The following is a 25,070-nucleotide window of genomic DNA, read 5'->3' on the forward strand; positions in this document are numbered from 1 at the left end:
CTTTTTTAAAATTTTTTTTTTTTTTTTTTTTTTTTTTTAATAAAAATCATTTCTTCCACATCTTGTATTCTTTGAGAGCATTGTGAAAAATAAGACTTGATTTACTTGCACAATGCAACCTTCTCAAGAAATGCATGTGTAGTGCAACAGTTAATAATTTAGTAAAGCTTATCTCCGCATCACACAGAGAAATGGAATGACATGTATTGATTGCATGAGCATGTTTACCTCATGATGATTGTTTTTTGGCCATCATGTAAAGTTAAAACTTACAGTTGAATCAATATCTTGTGTTAGCTAAATGCAGTCTTATAAACATGCAGTTTCACAGGATAATTGAACACAGACAGAGAAGCCAATGGAAAACATGGTGGGAAGGAGCTGTATTCTTTGAATGACCTACAGAAATGCACATAAGTGGAATCAGTCAGCATGGATGATGTAGAGAGAGATGACACTGCTGTATTGTGGAGTGGAACTACCTGGTCTCATTTGCACTGCTGACAGGTTTTGGTTGAGCTGAGTCGCTACCGATGGGAGCGGGGCGACTGACAACAGCGCTGCAATGGTTCCGTACATCACAAGGGACACTCCATGTGCTGTGGCAAAAAGAAAAACTTCAGGAAACAGTTGAAAAATATGGATGAAGTTGAAATTTTCATTTATAAAGAAGATGGCAAAACAATCAAAAACAGCCTTTTTTTTTTTCCATGAAATCCTGTCCCAAAAATTTTAATAGTAGAACAGCCACTGGGTAAATGACCCTGTTATAGACCAAAAGTTCAAAAATTAACTCTAAAACAGCATCATATCTGTGCATGTAAAACACAAGGTTCTGAAAAATTCTAGATCCAAAATCTGAGGCAGGGCTAACTCTCTTTGAAAATACAGCATTTTATTTTATTTATGTAGAAGGATGTACAGTAAGATTATTTTGGAAGCTTTTCAAAATTATATCTGCAGTAATTCTGGATCAAAGCTTTTAATGATAAACAAAATGTGAGTGTACTTCGAAAGTTATTTAAGAGGGGTATGTCAAAGATGCAGAAATGCCACCATATTCCAGGATGTTATCTTTTTAAAGACTTCTTTAAACTAAACCATTGAAGTAATGCAAGTAATATGAATACACACACATTCCAACTGGGGAAGAGAAAAAGCCAGTTAATAACCAGTTTTTAAAGAAACAAAGCTCATTAGAATAATTTTCCCCACAGCCATCTTGCAAAAGAAATAAGGATGATTTTAAGGCAGAAAGCAAGCAGCAGTCAAAGCATTTAGCAAATGAGAAACTGCATCATCTTTCAAAGCATGCCTTTGAAAAAAAGCCCAAGATATCTGATTTTTACAGTCTCCTTGATATCTTTCTAGTAGGAAAAGAAACATTGATTTTATCAGAACAATTATCTTAAAAAGTATTCTGTTCCCTGAATAGTGTCAGAACAAAGCTGACACTCAAGAATCTGGACGAATGCTGAATACCTGAAACCTTCAGGAGTTGGGATGATAAGGTGAGGATTTGGTGGATCACTGTGGCATCGAGGTACTTTTACAGGACGGGGACTGTTTCGATGAATAGCTGCAAATGGAAAAAGGCAAAACAAGAATATTAAGATATCAGGGAGAAAAAAAAGTCATGAAAATTTTAAAAATGTCAGATACTTAGTATCACCCACCTTTGGTAAAATTTCCCCCTCAAAATTAAGCAATAATATTATGCAGATTTAAACTCTACTTATACCCAAACATTTTCATATTCATTTAAAAAAAAATCATGAAATTCAGTCTGATATAAACCAATTATAAGGGCTAATACAAATTACTCATGGCATTACATTTCTATTAACAGCCATTAAATATTGTCAAGGAAATGAAATGCATCTCTAAGAAAATGTATATCTCATTTACCATAACTGCAATATCATTTTATACAGCTTTACAGGTAAGGGGCAAGCTGTGATTTCTTTTGTGCTGTAAATAATTAACCAAGTATTGAAAATGCAGTTAAATCATTATTGCTTCATTTAGTTTTTCATGGCACCAAATAAACTAATGATCTAGACAACTAGGAAAATAAAAGCATGGTGGGAAAATATGATGTATCAAAACAGTAAGTCAAATTGGTACTAAAAGTTGTCAACCAAGATGCTGAGTCGTAGCTGAAGCTACATTTATAAATCTGTCAATATTTGGGGATCAATAACGTTAAAATTATTGTTCTTTCCAAAATGAACAGCTCCAGGTCTTTGAACTACAATCTCAAAGTGAATTTAGAGTGACAATGTTCTTCCATTCAGTTGGCTAAGGTGACTCTCTATTTCCCTTAGGTTGTCTTAAGTGGTCATTAACTAATGGACATTGCTCTAGAGGTGGGCAAAAGAAGAGATTCAAAGATTCTATGAAAGACAAGCTGGAGAAACGTGATATTAACATCAGTACCTGGGAGACCCAAGCACTGAATCGTTCCCAGTGGCACAGTGATATACAACAAGGCATCGATCATTTCGAGCAAACTTGCCTCACTATGGGGGCGGACAGGAAAGAGCTGCAACTCAACATCACCAAGATCTACTCCTTCCACCTGGAACTATTTACCACATCTCCAGTCAAACATGCAGATCTCAGGTTGGCCTCTTCAGTCACGTACAGATTTACCTACAGATTCTGTTGAGGGACTCCCAATGATTAGGTCTAATTAGAACTGTCCAACTGGAGGCCCATAGGATACATCTATCTCCTACCCAGATGCCACTCCTCCCATCACCACTGCAACTGCTGGGGTCTCAGGGGCAGTGCAACATGACAGGAAAGGGCCCAATGAGCCCAGAAAAACTAGTGGGGGGCTTATGCTTTTGTAGGGTTATGGTCAGGGGGGTGCCTCACACTGCCTGTGTAGCAACGGGAGGAGTGGGAGGCTCATGTTGCTCACAGAGCAGCAGCAATAAGATGGGGAGTTCAGGTTGCCCATGCAGTCCTGGAGAGCCCACTTGGCATGCATCCCCACAGCAAGCAGCTTGAGGGTCCATGACCAGTATGCCATGCAGCCCCTGGTCACTCAGAAATTAGACAGCTCTGGCCTAGACAACCAAATGGAAACAGAATCTAAACCACCCATGATTAATACAGTGTTACCCTGACAGTCTTACACAAAACTTGCTTGAGTCATGCTTAGCAGCACTTATTGTAGATGAACAGCTCCATTTCAAAAAAAGGGGGAAAGTGAGGAGAACGAAATGTAGGCAGACAAGCAGATGGTCTTATATATTTACAACCCAAAGTCAGGGTGAATTACCCTAGTTGTTTTACCCAAAAAAGAATCTGCACATTATAGCTGCATTACTTTAGATCACACATTTGATATACTAACTACAGAAGTAAATACAAATAAATAGGAGTCAACTACACTGTCATAATGAGCCGCATGTTGCAAACCCTCTACAGATCAATCCATAGGTTGCAACAGGCCAAGACAGTGAATGTCTGTTCACCAGAGCGCCCCAAGGGATGACAAGGTCAAACAGCGACAAACATATGAACGTTTCAGGCAGGACATAAGGAAGAACTTCTTTACTGTCCCAGCCCCCCAGGTTTGGAATAGACTGCTGCCGAAGGTAGTTCAAGCACCTTCTTTGAACACCTTCAAGAGACACTTGGATGTTTATCTTGCTGGGCTCCTATGACCCCTGCTGACTTCCTGCCCCTGGGGCAGGGGGCTGGACTTGAAGATCTTCCAAAGTCCCTTCTAGCCCAAATGTCTATGAAGTCTATGAAATCTTTTTTTTAAAAAAACCAAGATATCTGCCTATGACACTCATTTTGTATATAACAGCTTGCAACTCAGATCCTTGCAGTATTTAGGCACACGCTTAACACTATGTTTGTAAGTAACCCATTGTTAGTGGCACAACTCCTAGTGCATAAAACTAAGTGGATAAGTTTTTGCAGATTTGAGGCCTTTGAGCCCTGTTTATAATTATGGTCAGCCAAGACTTGCCCTTGTAATAAAGGTTCTTTTCATGGGTGTGGGGTGCTCTCTCATTCATGTGTCGGGTTCATTTTCAATTCACATTTCAATACTGAATTCCTGAACTTTCAAAACAGTAAAGAACTTGCTTTTTCTTTCATTGTGATTTCTTTTTTCTCTCCTCCATGTTTCATAGCTTCATCACAGCCATCTAATTTTTTTCCTCCATGGTTTGTTCCTCTTATTTTTGACATATGACTCTTTTTCTCTTTTTATGCTTTTTCCCCGTGGGTACAGGAGACCTGTTCTTGCTTCTCAAATAGAGTTGGTGAGGAATTTTCCAAAAATGCTGATGTGTCTAAATGGTAACTTTTTGTTGGAATGTGCCAGTTTTGACACCGCTTTTATTGGGAATGCTTTCACGGCTCTAAGAATTTGGTCAAAACTAGACTAGACCTTTCAAAGGTTTTCATGAAAAAACACGAGAGAAAGACATCATCTACCTCTGAATACCAAGATGCTGAGTCGTAGCTTAAGCTACATTTCTCAGTCACTAATGGGTTATAGCACACACCTGGGATGTGGAAGAGTGAGGTTTAAGTCAAATCCATCTGATTAGGCACCTGAAGCTGGGTTTCCCCACAGGCCAGGTAAAAGGGATGTGAAAGGTTAAACAATTGATCATTTAACAGATAAGTGCAGTGATAACTGGTTAGCTTACCAGTTATCCTTTAGCTCCAGGCAGGCACAGTCTGGCAGGGAAGGGGGTAAGGGAAGCCTTGCAATGACTCGGCAGAGGGCGGGCAGGCAGGCAGGAGAGGAGAGGAGAGGAGAGGAGAGGAGAGGGGGGTGGGGAGAAAGGGACTAGTATCCATAAAAGGAAAAGAGTGGGCAGCCTCCCCTCCATCAAAACCAAAATTAGAGCAGCTCCCAGCAGGAGCCATGTCTGAGCAGCTGTGTTATCAGTTGGACAAAGTCCTTTGGGTGAATCTGATATCTTTTATTAGAACAACTTAAATAGTTGGAATTTTTTTTCTTAGCAAGCTTTTGGGTTTAAAAACCCTTCATCATGCTGAGGAAGCATCTGCAGTTGGTGTGTGCTCTTCCTGGATGGAATAAATTGACTATTGATTAATAGAATTAATGAACTGATAAAAGATATCACATCTACCCAAAGAACCTTGTCCGTCTATGTCCTTAGACCAACATGGCTACAACCTATACCCCTGTGTTATCAGTTAATCATTTAACCAATATAATTAGAGGAGGTTAAACAAATATTTTTAAAACAATATTTATATCCCCCTACCAGGTAACTGCTCTAGCTATTGGACTGGGTTGGGTGGTGAAGTACATCTGGTTTGATTTTATTTCATGAGGAAAAAAATGAAAAGTTTTCTTCATTTTCTCTTGATCTGGAAAAGGAACATTTTTGAAACTGCAAAAATTCCTGCAGGATGGGAAAAATATGTTTCCTTCTTAGCTCTGTCCCCAAACCACTGCTGTTTCCCCTCTATTTGCCTTTCCACACATATGAAAGTCTGTCAAGAAAATGTGAAAATAGTATAGAATTTAAGAAAAAAAAGCTATGAGTGTTTTGTAATGACTAAACTGCACTGGCAATGCAGCAGAGAAAAAGAAAAACTAATGGATAGATTTCTGACCCTTACAAAGATGTTAAAATGAAACATTACAATAATCAGGTCAAAAAGTGATTATTTTTCACACGTAAAATATAACAAATACAGAGACTGGTCTTTTTAAGAAAAGATATTTTTAGCCTTGGTAGAACATTAGAAGATTACAGTAACTATAGGTACAAATAGAAATGCCCTGTTGTTAAAGAACTATGGTTGCATTTAAAGCAGAAATGACTGCCGTCTCTTTTTTGTTGCAGCAATCTACTAATTCGGTGTCTATTAATTAGTAAAAAACCCTCTATAAATTAATATTTGCATTTTTGTGACCCCTATTCCTCTTACAATTCCTAAACAGAATAGTTTATTATAATTTTAGAAGTGCTGAATTGAGATTTGGTAATTCTACTCCAATTTGCATTTTACAATCAACTGCACTTTACATTTTCTTACCCCATGCAATTAAAATTGGACAACAGTCTAAAGCTACAGTACTAACAATGTCCAGAATTAACATTTAATTTTAGCTCTTTTAAATAGTTTTCAAGCTGCTTCCTTTTGTAGGGAGAACTATAAGCTTATTACTCTAGAATCTTTAAACAGTATTACTGTTTGAAGATGACTATTTCAAACCATAAATAGAATATGTTTTAAAACTAAGGCAAAATTAATATGGATGAGGACTGATTTATTATTTCATACATTCATACATATGTATCTATAACAGATCAGAAATTAATAGAGCCTAGATAATCTATTTATGAAAATATTTACAGTATTCAAAGCTAACTAAGGTAGGTTTAAAAAATTGAATCTTTAAAAAAAATACTCTTTCATATATTTATACAACTCACTACATGAAAATATATGTATTAGATAAAAACTAAGACAATCACTTTGGGCCAGAACTAGATTTATAAGCCTATACACTGCTGTATTTAATTAAATGCCAAATAGCTCATTTTAAACTTAGTAAAAAATTCTGTTTTTTTGTTAACTGAAATAAAACATTTTAAAACTTCTTATCTAACACAGTTCTTTTATACTTGTATACTCACCTGTGTGTAAAAAGCTTTAAAATAAGCAGCAACAGTAACTAAAACAGGAAAAAATGCACTGCCAGGAAGTGACGCCAGAACACACAAAACCACCTACAGATGTATATGTATATGTAGGTTTATCTACCTATCTTGCTTGAAAATGTTTATCTCTGTAAGGAATCTGAAATTCTATTGTAGTCATCATTTTTCTCTCCACTTCAAAGGGCTGGAAATACTTATAGAACCCTGAGTTTCCTCAATGCCATAACACCTTCTTTGCCCACCTTCAGAGATACAATTCTCTCTTCTTCAGACTTGAACAAACTCCACAGGGACAAGAATTCAATAACGAACTCAAGGACAGTAATTAGAGGAATCAGCATCCTTCCTATGTTAATACTACATGGCTTAACATTTTTAACATCTTTATGAACAAGTTGGAAAATAGTTTTAAAAATATTTTTTATCATTAACTTAAAATGTTTTAAAATAAATATCACTTTAAAATCAATGTGATTTTACTTTTCAATTTTCTGCAAATTAGTTGCTAGGTTCCAGAAGAAATGCCAGGAACTTCTGCCTTACCAAGGTACAAACCTGTAACAGGACTGTGAGGTTTTCCAATTACATGGCCAATGCATTCATTCATCAGAGCCTGTAAACTCTAGAAGAGTAAAATGGAAAAAAAATTGTGAAATTGTACACTACATGAACCAAATTATTTTTATTTTGGGGACTGTCTGGATTTGAAGGAAATTTAGCTTACTAGGTACTCCATTTTTGACCAGGCTATGAATGAGAGAGGGAGAGAGAGAGACACACACACACAACGATATTATTTCTCCAATTAATTTACAAGGTCACCTAGCCCTCTGCACAAGACAGGACCATCCTTGACTAAACCATCCCAGTCTGCAAACAGACATCAATTTTGTGCTGCCATAATCATTTTTATGGAGGCACAAAACCCAAGTGAACAGATGCCTTAGACCAGGGGCAGGCAATTATTTTGGTCAGAGGGCCGCTTACTGAGTTTTGGCAAGCCATTGAGGGCCACATGACAGGCAGCCCAGGGCAAATATCTATTACTTCTCTAAATTTTTACGGGCCCCACGGGCCAGTGAGAATGGCTTGGTAGGCCGCATCCAGCCCCCAGGCTGCATTTTGCCCACCTCTGCCTTAGACAGTTGATGTACCACTGCTGCCTAAATGTTATGATGGCAACAACCCTAATCAATTTATGACACCTTATTGTGTCTGACATCTTGGATGCTTATCTTGCTGGGATCCTAATCTGACAAATTGGATACTTAACTTGCTGGGATCCTATGACCCCAGCTGACTTCCTGCCCTTTGGGCAGGGGGCTGGACTCGATGATCTTCCGAGGTCCCTTCCAGCCCTAATGTCTATGAAATCTGTTCACTTCTACCCTATGGCTGCCCGCATTCTCCAGCCGCCCCGGACAGAAGCTCCCAGGGCCTGTGGGGCCTGATCCTGCAAGGCTACAGCCCCAGAGAACTAACCCTGACACAGGCCGCACATCTGCAAGTGGGAGTTCCCTGTTCACAGATGCTCACCTTGGGCTGGGGCGCAGAACCATACCATGCACACTGCAGCAATCCCCTGAAGAGGATTCCTGGGGTGCACGTTTACAAGCACAGAGGGCAACCCAAATGGGACCATGCCTCTTGTAGACCATACCCTAAACCAAGATGAGGCAGCAAGAAACACATGCTGGGGGATTCCCACAACACATATCTGCAAGTGCAGAGGGAAGAATCTCCAGGGGTTCTCCCCTCCCCACACTTGCAAATGTGAGCTCTGAGAATCCCCTGTTGCACACATCACACTGCCCTACCCAATCTACAAACACAGAAGAGAAAAGGGAAAAAGTTTCCTGACCCTTTGGGACAACAGTCTCAGTGAAATTTGTAGAGGTCAATGACACAGACAAGCTGTGCCATGACACACTGCAGCACAACTGATCGCACTCCAAAGATTATGTCCATTTCTAGCTCCAGCCAACTGTCTGTCTAGCCTGCTCTTGACAACTTTCAGGGACGGAGATTCCACAGTTTTTCTAGGTAGCCTGTTCCAATGCCTAACCTGCCCCCATAGTCAGAAAGTTTCTCCTCATCTCCAAACTAAATTTCCTCTGCTGAAGCTTAAAGTCATTGCTCCAAGTCCCATCTCCTACAGCCCTGGAGAAGAGACCATCTCAACCCTCTGTGTAGTCACTCTTCAAGTATTTTAAGACTGTTATAAATTCCCCACTCAGTCTTCTCTTCTCCAGAGTAAGTAACAATAGTTCTTTCAGTCTTTCCTCGGAAGACGCACATGCTTCCTAGGCCCCTAATAATTTTTTGCTGCTCCATGCTGGACTCTTTTCAAGTAGCCACATGTTTTTGAAGTGTGGGGCCTCAACACGGACCAAAGCTCATCATTATGAAAGGATCTAGAAAAACAATGCCAGAGGCTGTGGGGAAGGGACCTGTAAAGTGGAAGCCCAAGTCTGCCTTGTTTCTTACGTCACCCAGCAGACGACAAGCTCAGGGCCAGTACAGCCACATCAGGAAGGATCCTAGTCTAATAACCAGAAGGCTTGCAGAGGTGGCTTCAATAGGTAAGTGTAAGCAAGACTATGGTTGTTGTCAAAGTCAAAGAAAGAGTCCAGTAAAGAGATTTTGGTGCTGGGATTTTGCCATGCTTTACAGGGGTCTACATGGGTCTTGGAATGGGAAGAATGAGACAATTATAAAGGTCTCCTTAAGAAATCTTAGAATGGGGCCCATCCTTTAGGACCCCATAGGCCTGGGTCTCCCAGACAATTTCGTGGGCAAAAAGGATGATTCTCTCCAATAAACACGTGGCACCCCAAAGGTTTTGCATCTCTGTCTTTCATTTGGGAGACCGAGAGAAACTGACCCCAAAAACTTAGCTCAAAAACAAATCTAGACTTCAACCCTATAGCTCCTTTCTTGCCTGCAAGTTGAAAGATCTGGATGTAGAGCTCTTCTCAGGGATGTGCATCTCCCCTAAAAAATACTGGCATCAAGAGTGGCATTCTATTTCCTTCCTGGTTGTCTAAGTGTCCAAACATGGTTGCCTACATGGAATTTTTGGTTATCTAAGTGTCAAAAATTCTACTTACACACAGGCTAGAATTAAATACAAGGGGAAATGGCTCATATTCTATCCTCGGGAAAAACTGCCTATGTGCGTATTTAGTTGTCTATGCACAGGAAGCACAATGGAATCAAAATGGAAGAGGAAAACCTTGCCATCTTCTCCCATCAATAGCTGACTGCCCAGGGCACTTACCAGGGAACCCAAAGCAGCTAGGTTCTAGGCCCATCCCTTACTCTGGGGTACTCCCTTAGCCCTCCCCCTCTGAGCACAGCCCTCTAGTCACCACGCACAGGTCAGGCATTGTCCAGGCCCCTCTCTACTGTTCCTTTTGAAGATGAGCCACTATTACATTTATTCAATAGTCACTGGAAATGGATGGAGGGCAGTGCAAGGAGGAAGCTTCAGCCTCACTGGGGACCATGGCCCAGGCTCAAACTCAGGACCCCCTACTTTGCTAACCAGCAACCACCTCACTGAGCCACACACACACTGGCCCCCTCCCCACTGCCTGGCCTTACATCTCTCTCACATACCTTCCTCTCTGGGCTGCCTAGGAAATCAGCTTCAAAAGAAGCTTTGGAGAAAGTGCCAAATGTGGCACAGCGGTTACTGTACTGTGCTACCTGGGCAAAATGCTCAGATCTTGAGTTCTAAGACATATGAAAACCCAGAGAGGGAATGCATATATGGACAGGCACTCAAAGGAGAGTGTCTAGTGTAACTAATCCAGCTTATCAAGGTCACATCCATAGGAAAATGGAATTTCAAAAAACACTATTACCCAGTAATGAAAGCATTGAAATAAACCCTTTATATTTCAGGATTTTGTGAAATTCTTTCCTAAAGAAAATAACTGTTCCCAAAAAAGGATGAATGCTGCAAGTTTTAATTTTGATTCTGATCTAATAAGGTGATTGTATCCTAGTACTTAACAATGAACCTTTACTCATTGAACAGAGGGTAACTTGTTATAAACAGCAGGTCCATAGCAATATTTTGCCATGAAATGGCTCCTTGAGATAGTGGAACCAGGAAATGTTATAGAAGTCATGATATGTTAAGGTTCTGGGACAAGCATCTAGTCACATTTCTTTTAGTGCCATGTCATGGGTCCTTAAGTACATGCAGACATATCTGTGAAGAGATCGGAGACTAACTTGGGGGGGAAATATTTTTCAAAATTTTAACAGAAAGTTTAACACTGGATTTTATGACTTCTTAAGTACACGTGAACCCAATCAAAGGTCAGCTATATTCTACTGCATTTCTTTGAAGTAGTAAGGCAGAAAAGTACAAATTGTAACTCCTGCATACATAATTTCATTCTAAACAACTAGAACTTGATTGTGATAATTTCTGTTCATTCCATAAATGAACTTGAGTTGTTAAAGATGCGTCTCAGGGCATCTGACAGAAAGTAAGATTATGCTGACTATAAATCAGTAGTTCATTATCATAACTGCTATAAATGTTTCCAAAAGATGAATGTAGATATTACACAAGGATTTCAGTCCCATGTAAACCTGTCGTATACCAATCATATTTATTTATTTTTTGACAGTCATTAATATATCCAGAAGCTAAATCTGAGCAACCGGCATTAATAATTACATAAAAAGAAGCATTTGTGTCAGGGCAATAACAGTAAAGAGCTATAACTACACAGATGATGTCCCTGATGACAGACAGACAATAAATTCTACTGACTGAAGCTCCATCTGTTTTTCGTTCATTTTCAATGGGAAAAAAAAAGGAGTTCCATACCAAGAAGTCATCTTCAGGAAGAGCTGAAATAAAGGCTGGTTCAATGGCTTGAAGAAAATCAAAACCTTGTGTTGCCCACCTGTAAAGCAAAAGACAATTCCTCATTAACCAAAAATTATTATCATCTAAGTGTCATGTTAACATCCATGATTTACGCCAACAGTAAACTGCAATGGCTGCTGCTTTTAAGCTGTAAACATGGGGGTGGGGAGAAGCCCTGTGTAAACTTGGAGTAATAGAGGGGCATGCAATTGGCTTGTGCCAGTGTGTAAATCTGTAGCCAAATGACATGTAGAGGTGAAATTCCAAGTCTTTAAACTGGATGTTATCAGAAAAGTAACAGGCCACGTTCTCAAACCTGGTTAGCTGATGAGGTCTACCTCAGTACTGCCCTCTATTCCCAGTCTTTGTCTCTAGCCTATCCTTTCTAGGCCAGAACAAAGTCATGGCAATAACAGGTAGGCTTCAACAGAATCTGACCACCACCAATATTCTTCAACTCATTTCATTTGGGCTTTAGCCCAGATTGCATCTCCAAGGGCAAAAAAGACACTACAAAATAAAGCATAGCAAGTTGCGATGGGACATCTCCTGCCATAGCTTATCTGCTTTATTGTGCAAAACACATATTGCCCATTGTCTCACATAGGCCAGGGGCCCAGTATGGGACAATGGATGGCCTGTTCCCCTTACCTGGGGATTCCCCACACCTCTTGCTGCTCCATGCCTCCTTCACAGGACCTGGGTCCTGCACTGCCTTGTGCCTCACATGGAGGGATGGGTCTGTACAGGTCCCATCCTGTGCCACCCCAGCATGGGGTCATAAAGACCCAAGGAATCCCCAGCACCCAGTGCCTCCACACCAGGACCCACTCTCACTCATGCCTCTGTGTGAAGCATGGGTCAGGCAGTACAAAGGCACAGGACCTGGAGAATCGCCATCACCTTCTGCCTCCATATTGGGATCCAGACTGACCAATGTCTCTGCATGAAGTACAGGTCAAGGTAGGTCCTGGAAAGAAGGCACAGGGCAGTGTAGGACATGAGGAATCCCTAGTACCTCAAGCCTCCATACTGAGACCTGTGCAAACAGGGACTTCACGTGGAGGCATGGGTCAGCAGAGTCCCAGTATAGAGGCACAGGGCATCAGGAACTCCCCAAATCCTATGCCACCTTGTAGGTGAAGCATGGGTCAAGCCAGGACCTAGCCTGGTTCACAGCACAGAAGCACAGAGCACCAGGGATTCCATGGGCCCCTCAAGCCCCTGCAGCACCTGCCCAGGATGTCTAAAGAGTGTAGGCAGCTCTAGGCTGCCTGCATTCTCCCACCACAGAGCAAACAGGCGTCACTACAATAAACTGGCACTAGTTAACACTAGTTTTCAGCGCACAACAAAAAAGACCTTTTCTTTTTCTTGCTATCTGTGCTGCCATAAAAAACTTTTATGGCAGCACAAATATGATAGCAGGCAACATCTGTTTCTACTCTAATGTAATGCATTATCATTAGTAGAATGCCTCCTATATGCTGTGAAGACACTGATCCCACAGAGCAGGGGTGTCAAACTCACCTCATGTCCTAGGTCAGATCTGGACCAGAGCTCCTTGTGGGTTGGATCTAGCCCAGGGCATGAAGTGGTGGTGGCGGCAGCTCCAGCTCTGACCTGAAGCATGCAGCAGCAGCAGTCCCAATTACATAGCCTGTGCCAGAGTGGGAGGTGCTACATGCACCATGCTGTGTGCCAGGGCAGCAACTTCCAGCTCCAGCACAGGGAACACAGTGGGGACCAGCAGTCAGGGAGCTAGGGCCACAACAACAAATGGACCAGAGGGTGACTGGTGCTGTATCAACCCTCACTTGCCCTCCTGTTGCTGACTGCCATATCCAAGAGGGCCCAGGGCCTTGGATTCTGTGGTAAGCCATTTCCCCTAGCCATGCCCCTCAACTTCCAGTAGCCTGCAGGCAGAGCAGCTCTGTGGGCTGCATCTGGCTTGCAGGCCATAAGTTTGTCACCCTTGCTACAAAGTTTTTGATACCACCAACAATAAAGTGCCACTAATCAATCCAAGGAAAATAAGTGATGGTGTAGCTATATAAGGTTAGCTTTGCAAGTTTCTCCAAGAGATCTTCAGTCTCTCAGTGAGGTCATAGGTAAGTATACTTCCTTCTTCAAAGCCCTCAGCTGCATAGTATTCACTCCTCTTACTGAACACTATGCAAGAAAATCAGGGAGACAATCACACAAAGGGCAACAGTGCCCTAATGGGACCTGACCCTTCATCATTCACATTATAAAACAGGCAATACTGCTATCCAACTGTCCTAGCATCTGAATGAAATCAGCTTATGGAAGAAAGCTGGCTTGAACTAGATCTGGATGGGGAAAAAGCACTTTGAGTACCAGCAGGGACTACAGTCACATCGTCATTCACAGACATCCTGTACTCAAAATAGCTGGCAGCCCTGAGGTCTCTCTGAATACACAGCAATAGAAGTTGGGATAATAGTCTGGCTTTATACTTACAACATACCGAAGTTCATGGAAATGAAAGATGTACAACCACCAATAATTTTACGGAGACACAGCAGCTTTGTATACTTCAATGTTGAAAAAATCCTGCATAATATTTAAATGTAATATAAATGTGAGAGTGTTCAGTGAGCCATTACCTGGGTCTAGTGCCTCGACCACTCTCGCATTTTGTCAGCACATAATTCATCCATTTTCTGGCAAAGTTGATATACTTATCTCCAATTTTCTGCCTGAATTCTCCAGACATCAGGCGAACAACTTCTTTATGGTACTATGGTAAGTTAAAAATGATCCATCATATGTTAAAAATTCAAACAAAACCACCACTTACAACATCTAATGAAATACTTGCAAGCAAACAAAACACTATTAGGAAGCACAATCACATCCTATTTTTGGATAAATAAGATATGCAAAACGAATGTATAACATTCTTTTATTTAATAATATCATCAAGGAAAAGCCCCACATACCAGTCCTTATGTATGATATTAACAAGAAAAAAGGATGGCGCTTGAGCTAGGTGGCATACAAGTGCACCCAAGTGTTCATTTTAAATGTGTATTTCAATTAAAAATTATATTGTGCTAACACTTAGCCCTGGTATTATACAGATCAAGTCTCAGCCTACCTTGTAATATACTAATACTTATGCTCTGAAGGCAGACAAGTTTTAGGATTAAACAGAACCTTAGAACATGGGTTCAATTTGTAAAGATAATATTTCGTATTAACATAGCAACTTTCATGATCCTATATGAAAAAGAGAGAGAAAGAGGAAGGGAGAGCGTGAAATAAATTAACACAAGCCCTCATATCAGTATCAAAGAGTAATTCTAATTTCCTCTAAACTTCTCTCAACAGGTACAGCCTGAAAAGACTAGCTCAGGCTAGGAAGGTCTTGTGAAAATATGAGCAGCAGTATACCTGAGGACTTGGCAAATTCATAGAATCACAGAATCAATGAGTGCGAAGGGACCTAGCCAGATCATCGAGTCCGACCCCCTGCCATGGGCAGGAAGGAGCACTGGGGGTGGCAGGGGTCATAAGACCCCAGCCAGGTGCCTATCCAGTCTCCTCTTGAAGATTTCCAGGGAAGGTGAGAGCACCACCTCTCTGGGAAGCCTATTCCAGGCTCTGGCCACCCTTTACAGTGAAGTAGTTCTTCCTAATATCTAACCTAAACCTATCCTCCCTCAGCTTGTGGCCATTGTTCCTAGTGTCTCCAAGGGGGGCCCTGGCAAACAGACTTTCCCCGAGACCCTGCTGCTGGCCCCTGATAAGGTTGTAGGCAGCCACAAGATCCGCCCTCAGTCTCCTCTTGCAGAGACTGAAGAGATTCTGGTCCCTCAGCCTCTTCTCATAGGGCTGGCCACGGAGGCCCCCAACCATAGGAGTGGCCCTCCTCTGGACCCTCTCCAGATGCTCCACGTCCCTCTTGAAATTAACAGACTTACCCTGTTTTTATGCAGGTCTAAGTTAATTGTATGGCACCTTACAATATTATTTTAAAAATTCAGAGAATTTACTTGAAAGTATAATACATTTATTTGGCCAAAACAAAAGAGGTGAGTTTGCTTAGCTTTCCTCAAAGTGCCAAAAAACATCATTTCACCATGAAAAACTTTTGTTCACTTACTTCGAACCCAAAGTTGTAACACTGAATCATGGCTTCACGGTAGTATTGCTGCAAAGTGGCAGATTCAGCCTCATCAACCTCAGCATCAAATTCCGATGTGAACATGTGATCAACTCTATCAATGGCACAGCTTATATTGGTGCATAGCTGTAATGCATCACTCTGCGTAACAAAAAAATCCATTTTAGCTGAAGGAGACACTGAAATTTAACTATTTATTATCTATATTACAAGTAGTCCCTATAGGTCAAACATATTGGGGAAGGGGGAGGTCCCAGTACATTAAGCATTGTACCTACTTTTAAAAAATAAATTCCGTCTCAAAAGCAGCCCACAACAGTTGAGTTAAACAAATGAGGGTGAGGGCAGAATAACAACAACAACAGCATGACTGTATAAAAACTAACATCATCCACAGTTATAGTTATTTTAAGCTAATTATGCACATGACAATTATGGAAGTCAGGTACTTAGGACTACCAAAATTTTTAACCCATTCAAATCCATAAAAGTTAAATTACACTTCTTAATACTGTATGCCCTCTCTCAGCTGCAGCAAGCACCACTTTATCAAATTCTATACAAACTCTGGAATTGCATGACTTACGTAATAACTTAAGCATAAAAAAACAGCGAGCCTATATCTTCAAAATTAATTTCTCAGCAACAGTTATCTGAGCTAGAAAGAGAGCATTACAGTTACTACCTATAATGAACAAGGCCTGAGGGTATATTCAGACCTTATAGTTGTGGGCGTGACTACCACTAACTTCAGCGGGAACAAATCAGCTTCAAGCAGCAAATCTTTCATTTTCTAGTAGACCTACAATTTTGTACAGAACAACTAACTTTGATATATCAGACAAAGCCTTTTTAGCAAATGCCCCATGAAAATTACTACATTTACTCAAATCTAAGATTACCCTGAATTTAAGATGACCCCCCTAGTAATTATATTCTATACAAAGAAAATGTATAAATTTGTTATAATTTTATACTCACAGAATCTAATTATTGGATGGTCATCTTTAATTCATCCCTCCCACTGCTGAAATGGGGCAGGCACTGGAGAGGCAGGTAGTGTGAGGAGGCTGAGGAGGTCAAGCAGCTTGTCCCCTGCCTGTGCCTGCCCCCCTGCCACCTGCCTCTGCTCCTCCACTCTCAACCCTCTGCTCTCCCCACTGTCCCCCACAGTCTTTCCTCTCCCCACTTCCCTCCCCAGTCTCTGCTTCCCTTACCCCTCCCCTTCCGCTCTGCACCAGCAAGTTCCTTTCCTATTCTAGCTGGCACACAGAGCATGGCCAGAGCCCAGCCCCTGTAGCAGCTGAGGGCTGCACACCACTCATACAGAGCCACACTGGGGCTGTGCTCAATACCTCAGGCTGCAGCATGCACAAAGCCTGCTGACACAGAGCAAGGGTAAGTGGGGGAAGGAGAGGGGCAGGTGAGGGAACAAAGGCTGAGTAGAGGCTGGGGAGATGGGAGGAAGAGGCTGCAGGGGGAAGATAGCAAGGTGCAGAGGTGGCCGGGATGGTGCAGGACCAGAAGCAGCTTCAGCTATGGTTCCAACCCTAGATAGGGGCTGGAGCCTGAGACACAGCAGCCACCTCCCCACTGCCCTTGTACACATTTCTAAGACAAGTGGATGTTTTCCCAATGTTAAAGGCAGAACCTTGTCTTAGAATACAGTAAATACTGTCCTCGTTTATCCTCTATCAAAACAGATGTATATATAAAAACAAACTTCATTTATTTACTCAAATGCAATCTAAGACTTTTTTTTTAAATTCAGCATGGGGCCAGCCACAGCTGCCACCACTGCTGCTGCCTGGCCTGAGCTGGGGCTCAGGCTGGAGCTGCTTCCTGGCCAGGGCCAGGGCCAGGGCCAGGGCCAGGGCCAGGGCCAGGGCCAGAGGCACCGTGTGCTAGCCAGGTCAGGAGCCACCACCATCACATAGGGTAAATGGCAGTGGGGAGAGGGTGGTGGCAGGCACCAGGGAACGCAAAACATAGTCAGAGGTGGAGAGCAAGCAGAGAACCAAATTCTAGTATCACGCCACCTGGCTCCCACCCACCACTTCCCTCGCCCTCCCCCACTACTTTTCTCACTGCAGTGGTGGGAAGGGATGAATTTCAGAGAGCCCTCCAATAAGCAGATTCTATACCTGGAAAATTATAAATCTGAAGTCCTCTTGGATTCAGGTAAATATGGCATTAAATTTTAAACGTTGCAAGAAAGCTTGCAAGAGCTAAGAAACGCAATTTAATTTTCCATGTGTGGCCTTTTTCTACAGAGCTTTTTGTTGTTTTGTTTTATCACTGCTCGAGTTTCTACTTTACTGAAGACAACTTCCTATTTTACCTGTGTAAACATTGCTGTTTGTGTACACAAGCAACCCAACACTGGTGCTCAGCCTACCACCCACAGGTGAGAAGCAGCTCACAAAGCCAGTGTGAATGACCTGTCGCCTGCTGGAGCTGCACATGCGCAGTGGGCTCATGGACTTACCAAAATGTCAGGACAGACTCTGGCCACCACTTTCACGTGGCTCCTGAACCCGGGGGTTAACAGTGCTACTACTTATACCCTCTTCTCCTGCTGCTGAATTTAGTAGCAAGGAAATGAAAAGGGACGAGCAATGGTGTCATTCTCACCCTTGGGCCAGAACCCAGGCTGACAACTAACAAGCTCACACAGCCCACTGTGCATGCAGAGCGTTGGCCATGCTTTTCTATATGCCCTTCAGCCGATTTCTGATTTTAAGTTTTAGTCCACCTGAAAACTGCAAAAGAATGTTCAAAAAATACATTACAAGAAATGCAAGAGAGAACAGTGGAGAATGAACTAAAATGTGACCTACAATCACTTTCAACAAACTACATGTGCAAAGTACAATTTTGTTATCCCGTTGATCTCATCTTCATTCATATCATTTCTGCTTCATTCATTGATAAAAACAACAATCACAACAGAAATAAATTAGATTGCTGCATACCTTTAACTGCTGCAAGGCTTTGGCAATCACAGATTGGCTGGATGTCTGTTCATGATGTAAAGATACGAGCCCTTCAATAGACTGTTGGAAAGCTTTTCTTTGACTCACAAGATGTGCAGATTGCATGACTACAAGGAGGAGGTTATCAACCTAGGAATACAAGACTGAACATACTGCCAAGTTCTTACAAATAAATAGGCTGTGGGAAACATCTTTATGAAAGGGCCATCCCATAAGGGGAATCTGATTAATTCTCAAGAGTTTTATGAATCCCAGAACACTATGTGTAAGGCTACTCGGTTTACCAAAAAGAGCTGACCCTGACAATTAGCTATTACTAATATGCAGGTGATGTATAAATTTAAATGGCTGAAAATATAATGACATACAGACACGATTTTAAGGACAGAAAATATTTACATTCCAAAGGGAGGCTCAGCCTTCAGAAGTTTGGGGAATGTGGCAAAAAAAAATGCTCATAACATTTGAAAAGTTAACCTCCGAGGAAAATAAATGCATTGTCACCTAAAGTAGAACTCTAATAAAAGCCTTTAACAAATTCTTCATCCACGCAGTAGAAGAGATTTCAACAACGTGTACAATCTTTTTCAGAACAAGTAAAAATATGGATTAAACTAGATGTTGTGACTCTGTGACTTCCTAAAATATAAATATACCTTAAAATCAGCTTAGCATTTCAGGAAAATGTATAGGTATATACAGAATAATGGATAGCCCCAGCGCAAAAATAAGGCCACAATTCAAAGTTAAAGCTGTGTTAATTACAAACTGCAAAACCCAGTTGTAATGAATTATTAAAACAGACCATTATTTTTAAGACCAAGTTCACCCACATGTTTACTACTGCAAAATACGATCTCTTTTTCATTTTACTACTTAGTTGAAAGTAGATCAATGTATCAATGTATTTTAGGTACCTATTTAGGTGGAGAACAATTTCCAAATCAGGAAATTGTCTTATTTTCATTTTCTCGAAGAAATGTTAACTTTACTAAAACCTGACAATATTTTAGAGTATTGTTAAAAAAAAAATAAATAAAAATCAGAAACTAGTTATCACTATTCCATTTGTAGAATTAGCAAACAGGAAGCAACATATTTGTATACTACAAAAATATTCAATTGAATATATAATTGTCAAATACAAGATAAGGTTTCCCCCCCAGTCAGGATGGGGGAAAAATCCCTTGTCTTACATTTGCATACAAGAAAACCTCATTAACTACACTGTCTAATTTGAACTACTGCTAAAAGCAGCATGTGCACAGCAATGGAAACCAACTATGAAGTTATTTAAATGCAGTCAACTCTGAGCATGACTATAAGGTACATGGCCCATATTAAGCAAATATGCTGATGGAAACCTTTTTTTTTCCTGCTTTGTTTTTGCGTGTGGTCCTTAAATAAAACAGGCAGTTGCTCCCCCAGGAGGAAATGGGCACCAGCCAGGAGGTACTGCAATACAAGGCTAGCACTCAGAGACCCTGGAACAAGCCCCCACCACTGGTCCCAAAGGGCATTTTTACACGTGCTCCAGGCGGTGCAGGGGGCACTTTAATTACCAAGCCGCACTAATTAAAAGCCCCCGAGAGTCACGTGTATCAGCGTCCCCCAAGCTGAAAAATGGCAGTGGGGTGCTTTGAACTAAAGCTCATCGAATAAGCTTTAGTTCAAACTGTCCTGCTGACATTTTTCAGTGCAGGGGACGCTGATACATGTGATGCCAGAATCTGTTAGAGTGCATTTATTTCTGTGCTCCAGACAACTCAATTAACCAAGTCTGCTCCAATGCGCTGGATTTTACGCTGGAGCCAGCTCCCTGTACATGTATAAAAGCCCAAAATATGTTAATGGAAACCTACCAAAAGGACAGGTTAATGCAGCCCATCTGAATAAAATATACGGCAGTGCTGATTAAGCACAATCCCCCCCAGCACTGACTCTTTTCAAGTAATGTTGAGCAACTGCAATGTATACATTTCAACTTTCTCTTCACTCCCACAACTGAACTGTGCTTTTCTCTCTCATTTCCAAGGATTCCTGCTTCTTCACCTGCCTTAAATGTATGACATACATCACCAAACAGGGCCCCAAACAGCTCACCCAGAATTCCTGCCAGCCTTTCTCTCAGCCTAGCACGTATGATTAGCATGGCCTTGCCCTCCATGAGATGAAGCTGGACCAGGTTGCCCTATGGCTCATCTACATATAAATTTTTGGAGGATCCCAGGATTCATGACAAAAACACATAGTTTCAGTCATGAGTGGGGGGCTAGTTAACACACAGATCCTTCAAGGGGTATCTGGAGTGTACACATATACTGAGTAGTGCTGGGCTGTGGGTTCACCATTGTTTGAAATGCTGTTGATACTGCTGGAGCCCAGCCCAAAGAGCTATATAGTAAATCATGGCTTTTTGGCTTTGGACTAATATCATGCATAGTTTGTACTATATATAAGTAGGCATCAAAGTGCTACTTAAAAGAGTGTTTCTGAAATACCTCTGCTAAAACTTGCAGCAGTTTCAGAAAAAGGTACAATACATCAATTCTGGATGAACTAAGTCTACGGATACTGTATGCAACTCGCTACAGCTATGTTTATTTCAAGGTCAGTATTTTCAGATTTGCTCCTTACTTCCATGTGCTCAGATACAGCAGGGTCTGACAAAGGGGGAGGGGTTCCTAGAGGAAGAAGTTGGGGGGGGCAAAAGGGCTACCTGACCCTGCAGATTTAAAATTTTCCCTGCTGCAGCAGGGGGAAGTTGACAAATTCAAGATAAACCTCCAATAGTTAAGATTTTATACCTGGAAATGATAAATTTTCCATATTTAGAATCTAATTATTGGAGTTGGTCTTATAATCAAAGTCACCTTATATTTGAGTAAACGCAGTAGTTACACCTGGAACAAGGACAGGAAGCTTGGAGAACACACTAAGGAAAGCTGACTTGGCTCTGGTGATCAGGGAACACGAGCAACAGGAGCAGGGAATCCCAGCTGGTTCAGTACACTGTGATGCCACTGAACACCCAGTAACTTCCACTGAAGTCTAATTTTAGGATCCCAATTTTTAATGAAATCTTGGATTAAATGACTTGTCCAGGGTCAGAAACTACTGGCCTCAAGCCTCAACATATAAAACGACACATCAGTAGCCTTCAATTCATAGGACATGGAAGCTTTTTGCTAAAAGACAAAGCTATTGGTCTTAACTGTATATTTGATGCTGAGCAGCTCTAGAATATAAGTAACTTTTAAATTCTGTTTTCTAGGGAAGGAATTTTGTTGTTTTTTTCAAAGGCACAATTTTGAGAATGTCCCTTTTAAGAATGCCTTATATTGAAACCATACAACAATGTACTTACAGATAACATAACTTGCAACAATGCTTGTCCACTTACTGACTTAGAATTACTATTATACTGCTAAAACACATTGCCTAGAAGACAAACACCTCCTTTAACATGTGTGGCTTTTAATCTGACAGCAAAACAATTCAAAGAAAATGTAAAGGTTACGTAAAATGGGAGAAAACCTACCAGCATACTTCGCAGTGTATCAACCGTTTCCACCTGAGGCACTATTTTGACTGGCTGTCCTTCCCACATGCTCCAACTGCCATCTGATTCATGGTCTTTTTCACTGTATTTGGTCATAAGTAAGTAGGCCTCATAGGCAACCTCCTCTGAGTCTTTTGAACAGTCCTTTCCTGCAGCTGCATTTAGCAACTGCAAAATCACAGATTTCTCCCCTGCAATACTGTTTGGGACAAACACCTGTAAGTTTTCAAGTCCAGGGATCTGCACCTGTATAAAGAATAAAAAGACAGTCAAAAAAGTGTTAGTAGGCCAGCCTGACCACCTGCTTTTTAGTATGCTGTGCAAAAAGTGAGATGACGCTTTGTTGTATTTCAGCTTTAGATAAAATCTCTCATTTTAAGACTAGAGAACAACAGGAGTGCATAGCAACATATTGGGCACATCTACACAAAACATTTACTGTGGAGCTGCCTAATTAGCTCTGCAGTAAATGTCTTAGCATCTATCTGTAAAATGCTATCAGGACAGAGTAAACTAATTAACCCTGCCACAGGTTAGTACTTGTAAATACAAGTACTCTGCTATGGTGGAGTTTTTTATTCTGCAGTAACGCATATGAAGACACTGACAGGGCTGGCTGGGGCATGAGGGTGTTTTAGTGTGGAGCTGCCCCAGCCAGCCCTTATGCAGCACACTGAGCCAGGTCAAAGCAGTCTTGGGCTGGCAGGCTGACCCCCCTGGCTCCATCTAGCTGGGGCTGCTCCGACACAGCTCAACGTGCTGCAGTCCCAGGCATGTGTTTAAGTGCAGTGTCCAGGAACAAGAATCTTGCTGCAATACGCACCAGAATTTTTTCTCCTACTGGCTTTTAATCACATGAGCACCAGAATTCAAAATAGCACACATGCATCAAGACAATGCTGACCCTGAAACCCAAAACACACACACTTAACCATCCTAAAAAGTGTAATGCTATTCGAATTTCCAACACAAAGCTATTTTCACAAAGAACTTCAAATGATCCTTTTCCCATACATCTTTTGCAATAAAATTCTTTCATAATGTTACAATCATTTAAAGAAGAAAGAAACAAGCCATGACCATCACAACACTGAAATTAGTTTTCTGCTTCAGTGATAACAGTAAAATATATAAATTTGGGGAGGAAAATTCACTCAGGATCTTGAAGTAGAACTTTTATAACTTTCCTCTATCAGAGAACTAAATATATGCTGCACAGGCACTAATGGCCTGAACAAACCAAGAGTTAGGATCATCAATAAATTATACAGAATGGATATCGCATACCACGAGTTGTAACAGGGAAAGCATATAACCTCAAGAGAAGATACTATTCAAATGCTTGATAAAAACAGAATTTTCTTCCCTGTCATTTCAAATGGCTTCGTCAAGGTTCCTAGATTTCTGAGTATGTCAGTTCACAAAATGAGACTGCTCCTTCCCCCAATTTAATAACTGTCACCACAGAAATCAATGAAAATCAGGTATACTGAATTTTCCATACTCCATTTTTAAAGTTAACCTCTCATTTATACAAATTCAAATGAATTTTCCTCTCAACCCCAAAACTGATTCTGTCCATTAGCTTTTCAATCTCTTTATTATGATCATTCTAGGATTTTTCAGGTTTCACAAAAGAGCTCTTTAAACCCTATTTTGACCTTTTAGATGCTTACTCCTATCTTAAAATTACAGGCAGCATTCTTCTTGCTAAAGAAGATCAAGCTAAACTCTATTCAGAGCCTGTTAAGGGCCTATCTACACTAGTTTCTCTGTATAAAGGAAGAGTTACTATGAATAGCTTCTGCAAACCAGCCAGTGCAGCTGTGGGGTAAGTCATCATTAACAAAAATAATTCCATGATTAGATCACTTAAAAATTCCTTAAATTATATTAAGGTTATGTCCCTGCCCAGCCACTCAACCACAGCTGTACTTGCACAAGTTATTTTCTAGAACAGTATTTACATCAGTTTCCTGGCACTGAGGAATTTGTGCTGAAGGAACCCTCAACATATGCCAAGGACACTAAACTGGCTGCAGGAGCAACTGTACAGTGATCAAAGGAACTATCAAATCTCTACCCCGATCCCAGAATCTTAGGATGATATGGCCAGAAAGAACTACTCTGAATATTTTAAAGTTAAATGGCTTTATTTTACAATTAAGCTAATGTTTTCCCTCAGGCTGACAAAGACAGCCTACAAGTTTGTTTCTTAACCTTAAAAAGGAAGTTCTTGTAAAACTAATTGGCATCTACACTGACATGACTTCCAAAATGTCAATCCCTGCACAAAGTGTTAAATCCCTGAAACATGGTTCATTTAAAAAAAGAAATAAGGACGAACTTTATAATATTTTATATTTGATTATAGAATAGCTACTGCAAAAAAGCTTTTCCTAAGAGAAAATTAAAATGTGCCATTAAAATGCATGTACTAATCTGTTTAGTGCTATCAGAATTTTTTTCATACAAGGGCTAGAGATTAGGAATTTTATAATTTTTAATGTACATAGCACAGTAAAGAATGCATAAAGAATCGAAGCACTTCACTTTCTTGCAGCAATCTCTATATTTCAATTTAAAATGCACCAATTTGTCAACAGGAGGAATTCACAAGAAAATTAGTGAATTAGCTCAGACATGAATTTAAGGTGCAACAACTATTCTGTGCAAACAGCAGGCGGGTTTTTTGGGGGGGGGGGGTCAGTTTAGGCTACTCTACCTCACAATGCAAAATAGCTAATTATCAGAAGCTATTCTGGATGTACTGTGTCAGGCT

The 25,070-nt window shown here is 40.9% G+C and overlaps 1 protein-coding gene across 1 annotated transcript in view; it reads right to left on the reverse strand.

The window, feature by feature from the left end:
• The window catches only part of MAP3K4 (mitogen-activated protein kinase kinase kinase 4), a 159,923-nt gene that overhangs the window by 30,754 nt on the left and 104,099 nt on the right, over positions 1-25,070 (reverse strand). The window contains exons 10-17 of the mRNA XM_019526945.1: positions 22,268-22,534; positions 18,706-18,855; positions 15,710-15,871; positions 14,208-14,341; positions 11,536-11,614; positions 7,227-7,305; positions 1,483-1,579; positions 483-599 (exon numbers count right to left, since the gene is read on the reverse strand). Coding sequence (XP_019382490.1) covers positions 483-599; positions 1,483-1,579; positions 7,227-7,305; positions 11,536-11,614; positions 14,208-14,341; positions 15,710-15,871; positions 18,706-18,855; positions 22,268-22,534 — 1,085 coding nt within the window. The remainder of the gene's footprint in view (positions 1-482; positions 600-1,482; positions 1,580-7,226; positions 7,306-11,535; positions 11,615-14,207; positions 14,342-15,709; positions 15,872-18,705; positions 18,856-22,267; positions 22,535-25,070) is intronic.

Source organism: Gavialis gangeticus, unplaced genomic scaffold, assembly GCF_001723915.1.
Source record: "Gavialis gangeticus isolate Ggan-Ray unplaced genomic scaffold, GavGan_comp1, whole genome shotgun sequence".
Classification (NCBI taxonomy): Eukaryota; Metazoa; Chordata; order Crocodylia; family Gavialidae; genus Gavialis; species Gavialis gangeticus.